Below are 12213 nucleotides of genomic sequence, written 5' to 3' on the forward strand. Positions count from 1 at the left end.
GGACTGAAAATAAGTAAAATGGGTCAACCTAGCCGAACTTGACTTTCTCATATTTTCTGAAAGAGCATATCTTCTTTTACATTACGCTAAAATTTGGTACCATAAAACGGACAGGAAAGTGTGCTTTTTAGCAGTTTATCTCGAACATTTTTGGTAGAATAGTGTGATTAGGTGTGTCTTTAGAATCCCCTTTTCATTTCTGAAAAACCTTGTCCACGCTCTTCACTTTCAACTCTAATATCTGTTGACAGGATAGTGCTACTGCTTTGAAAGTTGGCATTAATTATGGACAGAATGTGTTAATGAGGTATGCTTAATTTCAGTTTAATCTGATAATCCCTTCATTGTTGTTACTCTGGTGGTTTACTTCCTGTTTTTTGTCCCATTCATCGCACAGCCAGCACGGTTTGGTAAAGATTAAGCGCTTGAATAGACACTGTACTTCAGAGCCTCTTTTCTCAGTTCACGCTTTTCCTGAGTTTGTGCTTTCTTTCCAATATTTAGATGGGTTAGGAGAGTCCATTTGATTTGAGTTATGCATCATTTTAAAGCTTGAAGTCTGCTCTTTTAGAATATGGTCTTAACTAAAAATTCATGTCTGGCGACTTTTTGTTTGTTTTGAGGTGCAGGGTCACATATATATATAACATCTGTATATATATGGGTGAAAACGTTGAACGATGTACAGTTGGGCAAATCAGGGGTCAAAATTAAAACATGTGACTCACTGATATAAATATATCTCAGTGAAATGTCATTGATGTCAGCTTTCTTGCAAACCCGATTATACTGGGATATTTCCAAGGGTGTTGTTTTTATTCAAGGTTAAATAGAACTGTGACATACTGGTGAACGTCTCTGACTAATATAATCATTGTTTTAGTAAAGATTCAAATGAAGATAAAAAAACACTAAAATGAAGATATTTTCATCTGGTTTATCTGTTCGAAGACTGTGTTAATTTGTTCCTAAAATATTGTTTACCTCCTGTGAAGTTTACAAAAGCTAATACACACGGAAGTTAAAGAAAAAGTGGACTTTTTGTCATTTAAGCAGAGATTTTCATATTCTTATCTTCACTTTCATCTCATTTGAACAAAACATATAGCAAGGGTCTCATTTGTTAACATGTTAATGTTCAGTGGATGATAATAATGAATTTAGTGCATTTCGTTTGATCAAATCACCATAAAAGCCCTCTACAGATGCTGAAAGTAAGCCACGTTTTGATCAGAGACGTTCAGGTTTCACTCATAGACGTTCCTCAGACATAGGCAATAAAAAACAATGTCCATTGATCCATAATTAAGAGTTTTGTGAACCAACAACATTATTCTTTTATTAAAAACAATTTAATCTTTTGTCAACAGTTCAGAATGGTAATTTCAACTTGAATTATTTTTCATACTAACCGATTGTAACTACAAACCTCTAATTGTAAGAGGAATTTCGATTTTTACACCAAAAATCAAGTACAAACGTGTTCTTCTTGTATTGTTCAAATCTTATAACACTTTTGAATGGCAGGTACCTAGGCCTATATGTCAAGAATTGTTTTTTTTTTTTATGATGACCACTACTTCGTATTTCTCCTTCCGGTTTATACGCAGGTGTGCCCACACGCTATCAATAATATGTTTGCTTTGAAATGTATTCCAAATCTATAACAAAGGTAAACAAGAATTTACTAATACTAATTTAATTTGACCACTATGCCTAAAATATGATTGTATGTGTATGTCAGGCCAATTCTGAAGATCACTTTTTGCTGCACAACTACAATAGTAGTTACAGTCAGGCCACTAATGATGTCGTCTCAGAAAGCTGTACTTTAAAACCGTTACTCGTCCTAAAAGCATCAAATGCGCTTTTTTTTGTGTACTATGGCAGATATAAATTGTAAACAATGTAAAGCAGTTGCCACAACACCAAACTCATAAGAATATCAACGGTGTGGTATAGCAACTATTTGTTGACCAAAAGTTAACTGAAAACCTCTTTCAAGAGGTTGACAATGATAACATTGAGATATCACATTTTACCTGTCACATCGGTATGGGATTATTAGCTCTCTTCCTTCTTCCCAAAGGCGAAACATAAGTAGTGTTGTAGAGGAAACTAAGTGAGGGACATTGTTAATAGACATTTTTTTTGTTTGTTTCATCACAGACGTTCGTACTTTTCCTTTTCTCGTGTATTTGGCTCACAAATCTAGAAAATATCACTAGAATATCTCTCCTTACTTCTAAAGGAAAAAGCTTCATTAAAGGGGAAAATCAGCCCAAATATAAGTTAGTCGCTGATAAGAAAGAATACAATTTTACGGGCTCAACAAAAAATAAGGAAGTTATGACATTATGAATTTTTCAGGAAACAGTTTTTTGAATGGTCATTATGAACCTGCAAATGGCAAAGTGAGCATGTCATCCCCTCCCAACTTGCCATATACATAAACATTTTGAAATGTCCAGTTTTTCATTGAAACATGATTAGGCCCTAGGCTTAAATCTGGGTATATCTAACTGATCTCTATTCTGAAGGTAATCAACCAGGAATAGCATCATATTTCAGATTTCAAAGACAAAAACATTAATTTTTCGTTATTTTTTGTAAATGATCAATGAAAAATTGATGGTTATGACATGGTTAGCTCACTCATTTGCATATTCTTATCCACTGTATATGAGAACTTATTTGCAGAAATTTACAAAACTTCAAAAAGGCAGTTAATTAAGAGTGCAATTAATCACAATTAAGGGTGCAAGTGAGCACCGCAGGTGTGCTGCTATTCATATTGGATGCAAATTTGAACCTTTATTTCTTAGTGTGTAAACTTGTAATTTTACAGGCTCAAAAGCAAAATGTGATGATGTGCATTTAAATAGAGTCCGCATTATAACTTTTAACTGAATTTCACCTCCACTTGGTATTCAATGTCCTCGATCAGTGCATGGTACTGACTGCGTCGCTTGCTACCTGGAACCAGGGTTGGGATAGTCATTATTTTGTAAACAGATGGCACCTCGAAGATGTCCGTCCAGTCTTGCCAGTACCACGGCCGTGGTCTGGAACTTATAGGCTACATAAACATGACTGAACCTAAAGATCCTGAACAGGAAATTCTAATATTCGGAGCGTTTAAAATCCATCCGGTCTACCCATCTTGCTGTCAGAAAAAAAAATAGAGTTGAAATGATTTTAAAATCAACTTACCATGCGCTGGAAGAACAATGTTCACACAAATGAACGTCTCTGATCAAAATTATAAAATCAACATTGCTTTTGGATTGCGCAAATTATCTAGAACAATGTATGTACACGAGGGCCATTTACTGTGGAATAATGAAAGATCTACTCCTAATTGTACTAGTTGAAAATATGTAAAACGTCCCGTGTAACGTCTCTGACGTAAACATCTTTGCTTATCAGTATTTTATGGGTTTGATTTTTATAAGATATTGGCATTATATTTGGATTGAGGAACCTATGTGCTACAAACGTAGACACCAGTTCGCCGTGATGGGTCATTAATATTGGTTTGAGCACAGATCCTATTTGTTCAGAGAACGTCCCTGACCTAAACCTGTTTTTCTTACATTTCTGTTTCTCTCTGCACAAAAAAATATGTAAATTCAAGTGACTACTACATGATAATCTTAGACTGTTGACCTATTACTAGTCATAAAACATAGTTTCTGTCCTGGCAATGTGTTTACACTTGCTCAATCGACAGATAACCTTAAATTTGAAACTTTTCTTCATATTTCCAACATCTTTCAGGAGGCTTTAATTTTCTTAATATTATAACTTTGTTCTACTTGTTCCTATTATACTAACTATAACTATCCAGCGCTAATTTTACTTTAATGTTCTCATAATTTGTATAGTAAATGTCTTTATTTCATGAAACAATAATCATCAGAGACGTTTTTTATTTTGCTCACAGACGTTCGGTCTTTGATATTTGTGCAGATTCTTACATATTTACTGTCAATCCTTTTTTAATTTACCTCTAATCCAAAGATTAAGTACATAATTTCACAAATGATACTGATTGGCATATCTGCGGAGTAATAGTTCTTATAAATCGGCACAAACACAAGGGAAGTTTTTGTTATTACTCACATTTTCAGGATTTGTGGGCATTTCCGTCATTGAACTGTGCTGACTTTATTCCAGGATGGCACGTCAGTGCGTAAAATAAGCACGCAAATAAGGTATTATGCACTGTGAAAGTGTCAAAATGAAGGGATATCCCTTCAGAGATTTTCAGTCAGGGACATTCGTTTTGATCAGAGACATTCGCCAATTCAGGTTTTCGACCAGAACTCATTTTTGTGGACAGTATGCTACTGAAGTTGCCAATCATCATAGTCGCCTGGCTCACACTGACATACTGATCACCAGTTTTTATCTCAAGCATAACCCACTTTCATTAATGACACCATTAACCACTTGAACATCTCTGATGGTTATTCAGTATAATTTTCTTTCATGAGCCACCACTCGATTATTTCATACAGCTCACTCACAAATTTTGATGGAATGGTAGTATGGATAAGACGCTAACTAAATATGGCCTTACATGTTTTCAAATTAATCCTGAATTTTTTGTGTCAATGAAAAGATAATTCATTCAGAGACGTTCTCTTTCAGACATTAGTGAATTCAACATTTCCTGAATAAATAAATAATACACACGTTCATTGCAGAAGTATTTGATTTAATAGTTGAAGTGTGTGGGCTTACTCACAAGGAAAAACTAAGCTGTAGAATTGGGTTAGAACAAAAATTGCGATGTATGATTTTGGGATTTTTTCGTAAAATATGCATTTTTGGCAAATTTTTCAGCTGTAAAGCATTATATTTTTCTGGAAATGCTGTAACAACAGTACAAAGTATATATTTTCTGAAAGGCACAACCCTCCCCTACCAAATGATACCTAAAACTATGAAAAACACCCCCAGGTCACAATTTTACAGGGGTTTGAACGTCGCAAAGCCCGAAAATGGCCAATTGTACATCGTTCAACGTTTTCACCCATATATATACATACATACATACATATATATATATATATATATATATATATATATATGTATATAAGTATGTTGCGAATTCGCGTATTGGCTCCATTATAAAAAAAAAAGAATCAAGAAAGAAACTAGTAATGCATTATTTCGCCAATAAGAATGAGTTTATTGTACTCAAATGTTCGGTGGTCTCCACCTTCTTCTGGAGTCTCGTCGAGACCTGTGGCATTTATTATGCATTTCAAACCTTGTAACAGTGAAACTCCTGAATGGGGGGGGGGGGGACTTGCAGAAAGTATAGATGAGGATTAATGAAGTATCTCAAGACAGTGTAACTTTATTCACATTCCATGCTATTATGTTTATATCTTCATTCTAGGACGGCTGAGACAACATGACTGTCTTAGATTGCATGTCCGTGCTTCTGGCTGTTTTACTGGTGACACTTATAATATATGTGTGTAAGTAGAATACCTACGGAAAAATTCTGCAATCTTACAGTTCACTGTCTGTATACTTTTTTCTTTGGATTTGATTAAAAATCAATTGTCACTTGGTTATGCATCTTCAAACATCCTTTGTGAAGAAATCGCATACTATACCCAAGCAATGTATATAAGTGGATGAGTGGAGGGGTAACATTTTGTTTTAGGTGTTGGTAAGTTGAATGATCGACACTTATATTTGAAATAAAAGAGAGGAAAGTTGTCATGCATGCTATCATTGTTAAAGCATTATTGGAAAGAATGGACGTTTTCATGAATGAGTTGAGGACGGCCTCCTCTCGTTCCGCTTAACCACATCTACTGATTATTCGGTATGGCATGCTGTACTGCTTAGATTTGGTATGCATTCTTGGATCAATCTTTTGTTGACACACAGCCGATGCCCAAAGGTTCATCCCCATGCCAGACATCACACTTGTTAGGACATCAGAATCTCTTCCTTGCGGATATGATGGCATAGCATCTTCCGTTACCTGGCAGAAGGGCGATCGAGGCACTTTGGAAGCCAGCGAGGATTTAGTGTTTTTAGATTTACGATTTCATCCAGCCAAGAGGACATATTATGCCGCCGATCGCTTCAATATTACGGATGATTACACTTTAACCATAGAAGACATCCACTTGCAGGACGAAGGAAGATACTTCTGCACAGTCGCTGGCTTCGACATCGGAGAGACTACCATTACGCACACAGACGTTACGGTCGAAAGTGAGTTATGTTTCTTTCACGTTGTTTAGAATTACTACAGGGACAGTAAAACATGTTTCATGATGAATGCAATGAAATGTGTCCTTCTTCCACCATGCGGTAAAGAAAGAACAAACAAACAAAGAAACAAACATACGTCCATAATGAAGAATATATCGTTTCCTGATAGCAGAGACTGGTGAGATTTACGTCGTATCTACGTCTTTTTACGTCATGGCACACGTCTTATTTATGTCATATATTTTCCACTTATTGACCATAGTTTCCACCAACTCAAGACGTAACATACGACGTCACTTTTTTACGTCTTTTCCACGTCATATTTTTACGTCTTTTATCGTCACAATCTTTACATATCTTATACGTCACATTTTGACGTCATTAGGTCAAATTCCGACGTCTTTTTACGTGTTTTTGAAAAGACTCCATACTCGTGTCATAATTTTTACATCTTTTTGACGACAGTTTGCAACCAACGCAAGACGTAAAATAAGACGTCATATTTCGACGTCTTTTTTCACGTCATTTTGTCTCATTCCCATGAACAAAAAGGGGAAAAATCGACTGGTAAGTGTCACGTCATATTTACGATAAATTACATATTGCATTCTTTAACAAGATGTTCTTTAACAAGATGTATAGTGCACAACCAATGAAGATGTAAACAAGGGAGCATAAAGGACCTATCCTATATACTCTAGAAACCTAGATTCTATGTCTGTGATATATTTCTGACTACAAACTTGTTGTTATTGAGGGGTTTTTGTGCTTTTCAGGCAAATTTGACTATTTACGTCACAAACTACTAACTCGGAGTGGGTAAGTGGGAGTGGGAGTGGCCCTTGGCATCCGGACCGCCTCAAACTCAATGCAGCACATAGTTTACATATACCTACAAAAATTGTAATGCTTGAAGGCATGGCTACTAAACTAGATTCCATTCTCAACAGGCCAGCTGAAATATGAAACGCATCCCGTAACACTAGTTTATTAAAGGGATCGCACAGTTTTGGTTGAGACCTAATTTCAGGTTTCTAACATTTTTTTTTTTTTGGTGAGATAATGAGAAACCTCTTATGAAATATGAAAGAGCATGTAATTCTTTGAGGAATTCCATGGGCGTCACCAGGGTGGGTGCGTTGGGTGCGAACGCACCCCCCTTCAGACCGAAAAAAAAAAAAAAAAAAACACCTTCAGGCTTCGAGCGACCTCAACGCCGGACGCTAAATAATTATTCTTTTTTATTTTTTTGTCAACTTTGCACAAGAGACCCCCCCCCCCCCAAAAAAAAAAAAAAAAAAAAAAAAAAAAAAGTCGTGGGCAAAAACAATTCGCACCCCTGGTTCTGGCAGCACTTTTTTATACATATCTACTATAGTATTCTATACAGTGTTTACTAATTAGATAGATTTTGGACATCCTTCCCCGGCTTGGTCTCCTCGACGCCACCTCGCTGGTCATACCTCCCCCAGTCATGAACATAAACCGACACCCTTGACTACCAGTGGCGGATCCTAGGTTGCAGGCACAAACCCTTGTTGGTCGTAAGAGAGTCTGCATGCGCCAAGACTAATACACGCTCCACTGAACTGCAGCCTCTACCAACAAGGATTGTTGGGAGAAGCTACAACACAGGGCCTATGGGACAGTGCCGAAGTGGTGAATGCAGTAGTCTTGGCGCAGACTCCTTTTACGACCAACAAGGGTTTGTGCCTGCAAACTAGGCGGATCCAGGGGGAGGGGAGTGCCGGGCGTCCCCCCCCCCCCCCCCTTAAATTTCCGAAGCGAAAAAGTATAGCTACAAATGGTAGTTTTTAGACTGTAAAATGTCAAAATTTTCAAGCTCGCTCTCTTCGCTCGCTCACATTGAATCGTTATGCACTTTTGATGTTGCTGAGAGTAATTGCCGGCAGTTCGCCCGGTGCCCCCCCCCCCCCCCCCCCTTAATGCAAAAAGAAAAAAATACGGCTATACTAACGGTAGTTTTTGGACTGTATTAATATCAAAATTTTCAAGCTTGCTCGCTCCGCTCGCTCGCATTAAAATTCTCCTGATATTGCTGCCAGTAATTGCCAGCAGTTGCGCCCGGTGCGCCCCCCCCCCCTTAATTTCGAAAGCAAAAAAAAAATATAGCTTGTAACGGCAGTTTTGGACTGTAAAATGTCACAATTTTCAAGCTCGCTCGCATTTAATCTTAATGCAATTCTCCTGATGTTACTGCCAGTAATTGCCTGCAGTTGCGTCCGGTGCGCCCCCCTTAATTTCCAAAGCGAAAAAATAGTAACAACCGGCAGGTTTTTTAACTGCAAAATGTCAAAATTTCAAGCTCGCTCTCTTCGCTAGCTCGGATTGAATCGTTATGCAATTTACCTGATGTTGCTGCCAGTATCTAAATTACCAGCAGTTACGTCTGGTGTGCCCCCTCCCCCCCCCCCCGTAATTTCGACAGCAGAAAAGATATAGCTTCTAACGGCAGTTTTGGACTGTAAAATGACAAAATTTTTCTAGCTCGCTCGCATTCAATCTTTATCCAATTCCTGACATTGCTGCCAGTAATTGCCAGCAGTCGCGCCCGGTGCGCCGCCCGTAATTTCGAAAGCAAAAAAGATATAGCTTAATACGGCAGTATGGGACTGATCTTTATGCAATTATTTTGATGATACTGCCAGTAATATTGTCTGCAGTTGCGCCCTTTGCGCCCCCCTTAATTTCCAAAGCGAAAAAATACAACTACAAACGGTAGTTTTTGGACTGTAAAATGTCAAAATTTTGAAGCTCGCTCGCTCCACTCGCTCGCATTAAAATCCTCCTGATATTGCTGCCAGTAATTGCCAGCAGATGCGCCCGGTGCGTCCCCCCCCCCCCCCCCATTTTCGAAAGCAAAAAAGATATATAGCTTAAAACGGCAGTTTGGGACTGTAAATTGTCAAAATTTTCAAGCTCGTTCGCATTTAATCTTTATGCAATTCTATTGATGTTACTGCCAGTTATATTGTCTGCAGTTGCGCCCGGTGCGCCCCCCTCCCTTAATTTCCAAAGCGAAAAAATACAGCTACAAACGGTAATTTTTGGACTGTAAAATGTCAAAATTTTGAAGCTCGCTCGCTCCACTCGCTCGCATTAAAATTCTCCTGATATTGCTGCCAGTAATTGCCAGCAGATGCGCCCGGTGCGTCCCCCCCCCCCCCTTATTTCGAAAGCAAAAAAGATATAGCTTCAAACGGCAGTTTCGGACGGTAAAATCTCAAAATTTTCAAGCTCGCTCGCCGAATCTTTATGCAATTCTCCTGTTGTTACTGCCATTAAGTGTCTGCAGTTGCACCCGGTGCGCCCCCCCCCCCCCCCTTAATGTACAAAGAGAAAAAATATGGCTAAGAAAGGCAGTTTTTGGACTGTAAAATGTAAAATTTTGAAGCTCGCTCGATCCGCTCGCTCGCATGTAATCGTTATGGCATTCTCCCGATATTGCTGCCAGTAATTTGTCGTGTCATACCGTCATTCCATAATCCAACCCCCTCCCACAATCTCCCCTTTGCTCGTTCCGCTTGTTCGGGCTCGGTTGCGTTCATGACATCTGTGTAAGAATTATTTCCAGAAGTTTATTTAAATCATACCATTGATAGGTAAATTATTCAATAACAATTTACTTCAAAATATACCGATACCTTAAACAAGTGGGACTGTTTCAAGTCGGTATAACACGCAAAAAACCTGCATCAAATTGCACCATTTACAACATCAAAATGCATTTTCAGTTCTAACCGTTGGAGGGGGTTAACCCCCTTCCACACCCTCCCCCTCGCTCGCTCCGCTTGCTCGGGATCGGTCGCGTTCATCATATCAGTGTAAAATCAATACAAGAAGTTTATTGAAATGATAGTTTATAGGCACATTTTTCAACATCAATTTCCATCAACTTGGTACTGCTATCATGGGCGTCACCAGGGTGGGTGCGTTGAGTGCGAACGCACCCCCCTTCAGACAAAAAAAAAAAAAAAAAAAAAACCTTCAGGCTTCGAGCGACCTCAACGCCGGACGCAAAATGATTATTCTTTTTTATTTTTTTGTCAACTTTGCACCAGAGACCCCCCCCCCCCCCATAAAAAAATAAAGAAAAAAGAAAAAAAAAGTCGTGGGCAAAAACAATTCGCACCCCTGGTTCTGGCAGCACTTTTTTATACATATCTTCTATAGTATTCTATACAGTGTTTACTATTTAGATAGATTTTGGACGTCCTTCCCCGGCTTGGTCTCCTCGACGCCACCTCGCTGGTCATACCTCCCCCAGTCATGAACATAAACCGACACCCTTGACTACCAGTGGCGGATCCAGGGGGAGGGGAACGCCGGGCGTCCCCCCCCCCCCCTCCCTTAAATTTCCGAAGCGGAAAAGTATAGCTACAAACGGTAGTTTTTAGACTGTAAAATGTCAAAATTTTCAAGTTCGCTCTTTTCGTTCGCTCACATTGAATCGTTATGCACTTTTGATGTTGCTGAGAGTAATTGCCGGCAGTTCGCCCGGTGCCCCTACCCCCCCCCCCCCCTTAATGCAAAAAGAAAAAAATACGGCTATACTAACGGTAGTTTTTGGACTGTATTAATATCACAATTTTCAAGCTTGCTCGCTCCGCTCGCTCGCATTAAAATACTCCTGATATTGCTGCCAGTAATTGCCAGCAGTTGCGCCCGGTGCGCCCCCCCCCCCTTCACTTCGAAAGCAAAAAAAAAAATATAGCTTGTAACGGCAGTTTTGGACTGTAAAATGTCACAATTTTCAAGCTCGCTCGCATTTAATCTTAATGCAATTCTCCTGATGTTACTGCCAGTAATTGCCTGCAGTTGCGTCCGGTGCGCCCCCCTTAATTTCCAAAGCGAAAAAATAGTAACAACCGGCAGGTTTTTTAACTGCAAAATGTCAAAATTTCAAGCTCGCTCTCTTCGCTAGCTCGGATTGAATCGTTATGCAATTTACCTGATGTTGCTGCCAGTATCTAAATTACCAGCAGTTACGTCTGGTGTGCCCCCTCCCCCCCCCCCCCCGTAATTTCGACAGCAGAAAAGATATAGCTTCTAACGGCAGTTTTGGACTGTAAAATGACAAAATTTTTCTAGCTCGCTCGCATTCAATCTTTATCCAATTCCTGACATTGCTGCCAGTAATTGCCAGCAGTCGCGCCCGGTGCGCCCCCCGTAATTTCGAAAGCAAAAAAGATATAGCTTAATACGGCAGTTTGGGACTGATCTTTATGCAATTATTTTGATGTTACTGCCAGTAATATTGTCTGCAGTTGCGCCCTTTGCGCCCCCCTTAATTTCCAAAGCGAAAAAATACAACTACAAACGGTAGTTTTTGGACTGTAAAATGTCAAAATTTTGAAGCTCGCTCGCTCCACTCGCTCGCATTAAAATCCTCCTGATATTGCTGCCAGTAATTGCCAGCAGATGCGCCCGGTGCGTCCCCCCCCCCCCATTTTCGAAAGCAAAAAAGATATATAGCTTAAAACGGCAGTTTGGGACTGTAAATTGTCAAAATTTTCAAGCTCGTTCGCATTTAATCTTTATGCAATTCTATTGATGTTACTGCCAGTTATATTGTCTGCAGTTGCGCCCGGTGCGCCCCCCTCCCTTAATTTCCAAAGCGAAAAAATACAGCTACAAACGGTAATTTTTGGACTGTAAAATGTCAAAATTTTGAAGCTCGCTCGCTCCACTCGCTCGCATTAAAATTCTCCTGATATTGCTGCCAGTAATTGCCAGCAGATGCGCCCGGTGCGTCCCCCCCCCCCCCCTTATTTCGAAAGCAAAAAAGATATAGCTTCAAACGGCAGTTTCGGACGGTAAAATGTCAAAATTTTCAAGCTCGCTCGCCGAATCTTTATGCAATTCTCCTGTTGTTACTGCCATTAAGTGTCTGCAGTTGCACCCGGTGTGCCCCCCCCCCCTTAATTTACAAAGCGAAAAAAA

General features: G+C 39.4%; 1 protein-coding gene across 3 annotated transcripts in view; it reads left to right on the forward strand.

The window, feature by feature from the left end:
• LOC139726198 (uncharacterized) overlaps window positions 1-12213 on the forward strand; it is an 82726-nt gene that overhangs the window by 45504 nt on the left and 25009 nt on the right. For all 3 annotated transcript variants that reach the window (XM_071637268.1, XM_071637266.1, XM_071637267.1), the window contains exons 2-3: window positions 5414-5495; window positions 5917-6249. In XM_071637268.1, the coding sequence (XP_071493369.1) occupies window positions 5429-5495; window positions 5917-6249 (400 nt within the window). In that variant the 5' untranslated portion in view covers window positions 5414-5428. The remainder of the gene's footprint in view (window positions 1-5413; window positions 5496-5916; window positions 6250-12213) is intronic.

The sequence above is a fragment of the Diadema antillarum genome, unplaced genomic scaffold (assembly GCF_040938485.1).
Source record: "Diadema antillarum isolate AM-2024a unplaced genomic scaffold, OU_Dant_1.0 seq00000081_RagTag, whole genome shotgun sequence".
Taxonomy (NCBI): domain Eukaryota; kingdom Metazoa; phylum Echinodermata; class Echinoidea; order Diadematoida; family Diadematidae; genus Diadema; species Diadema antillarum.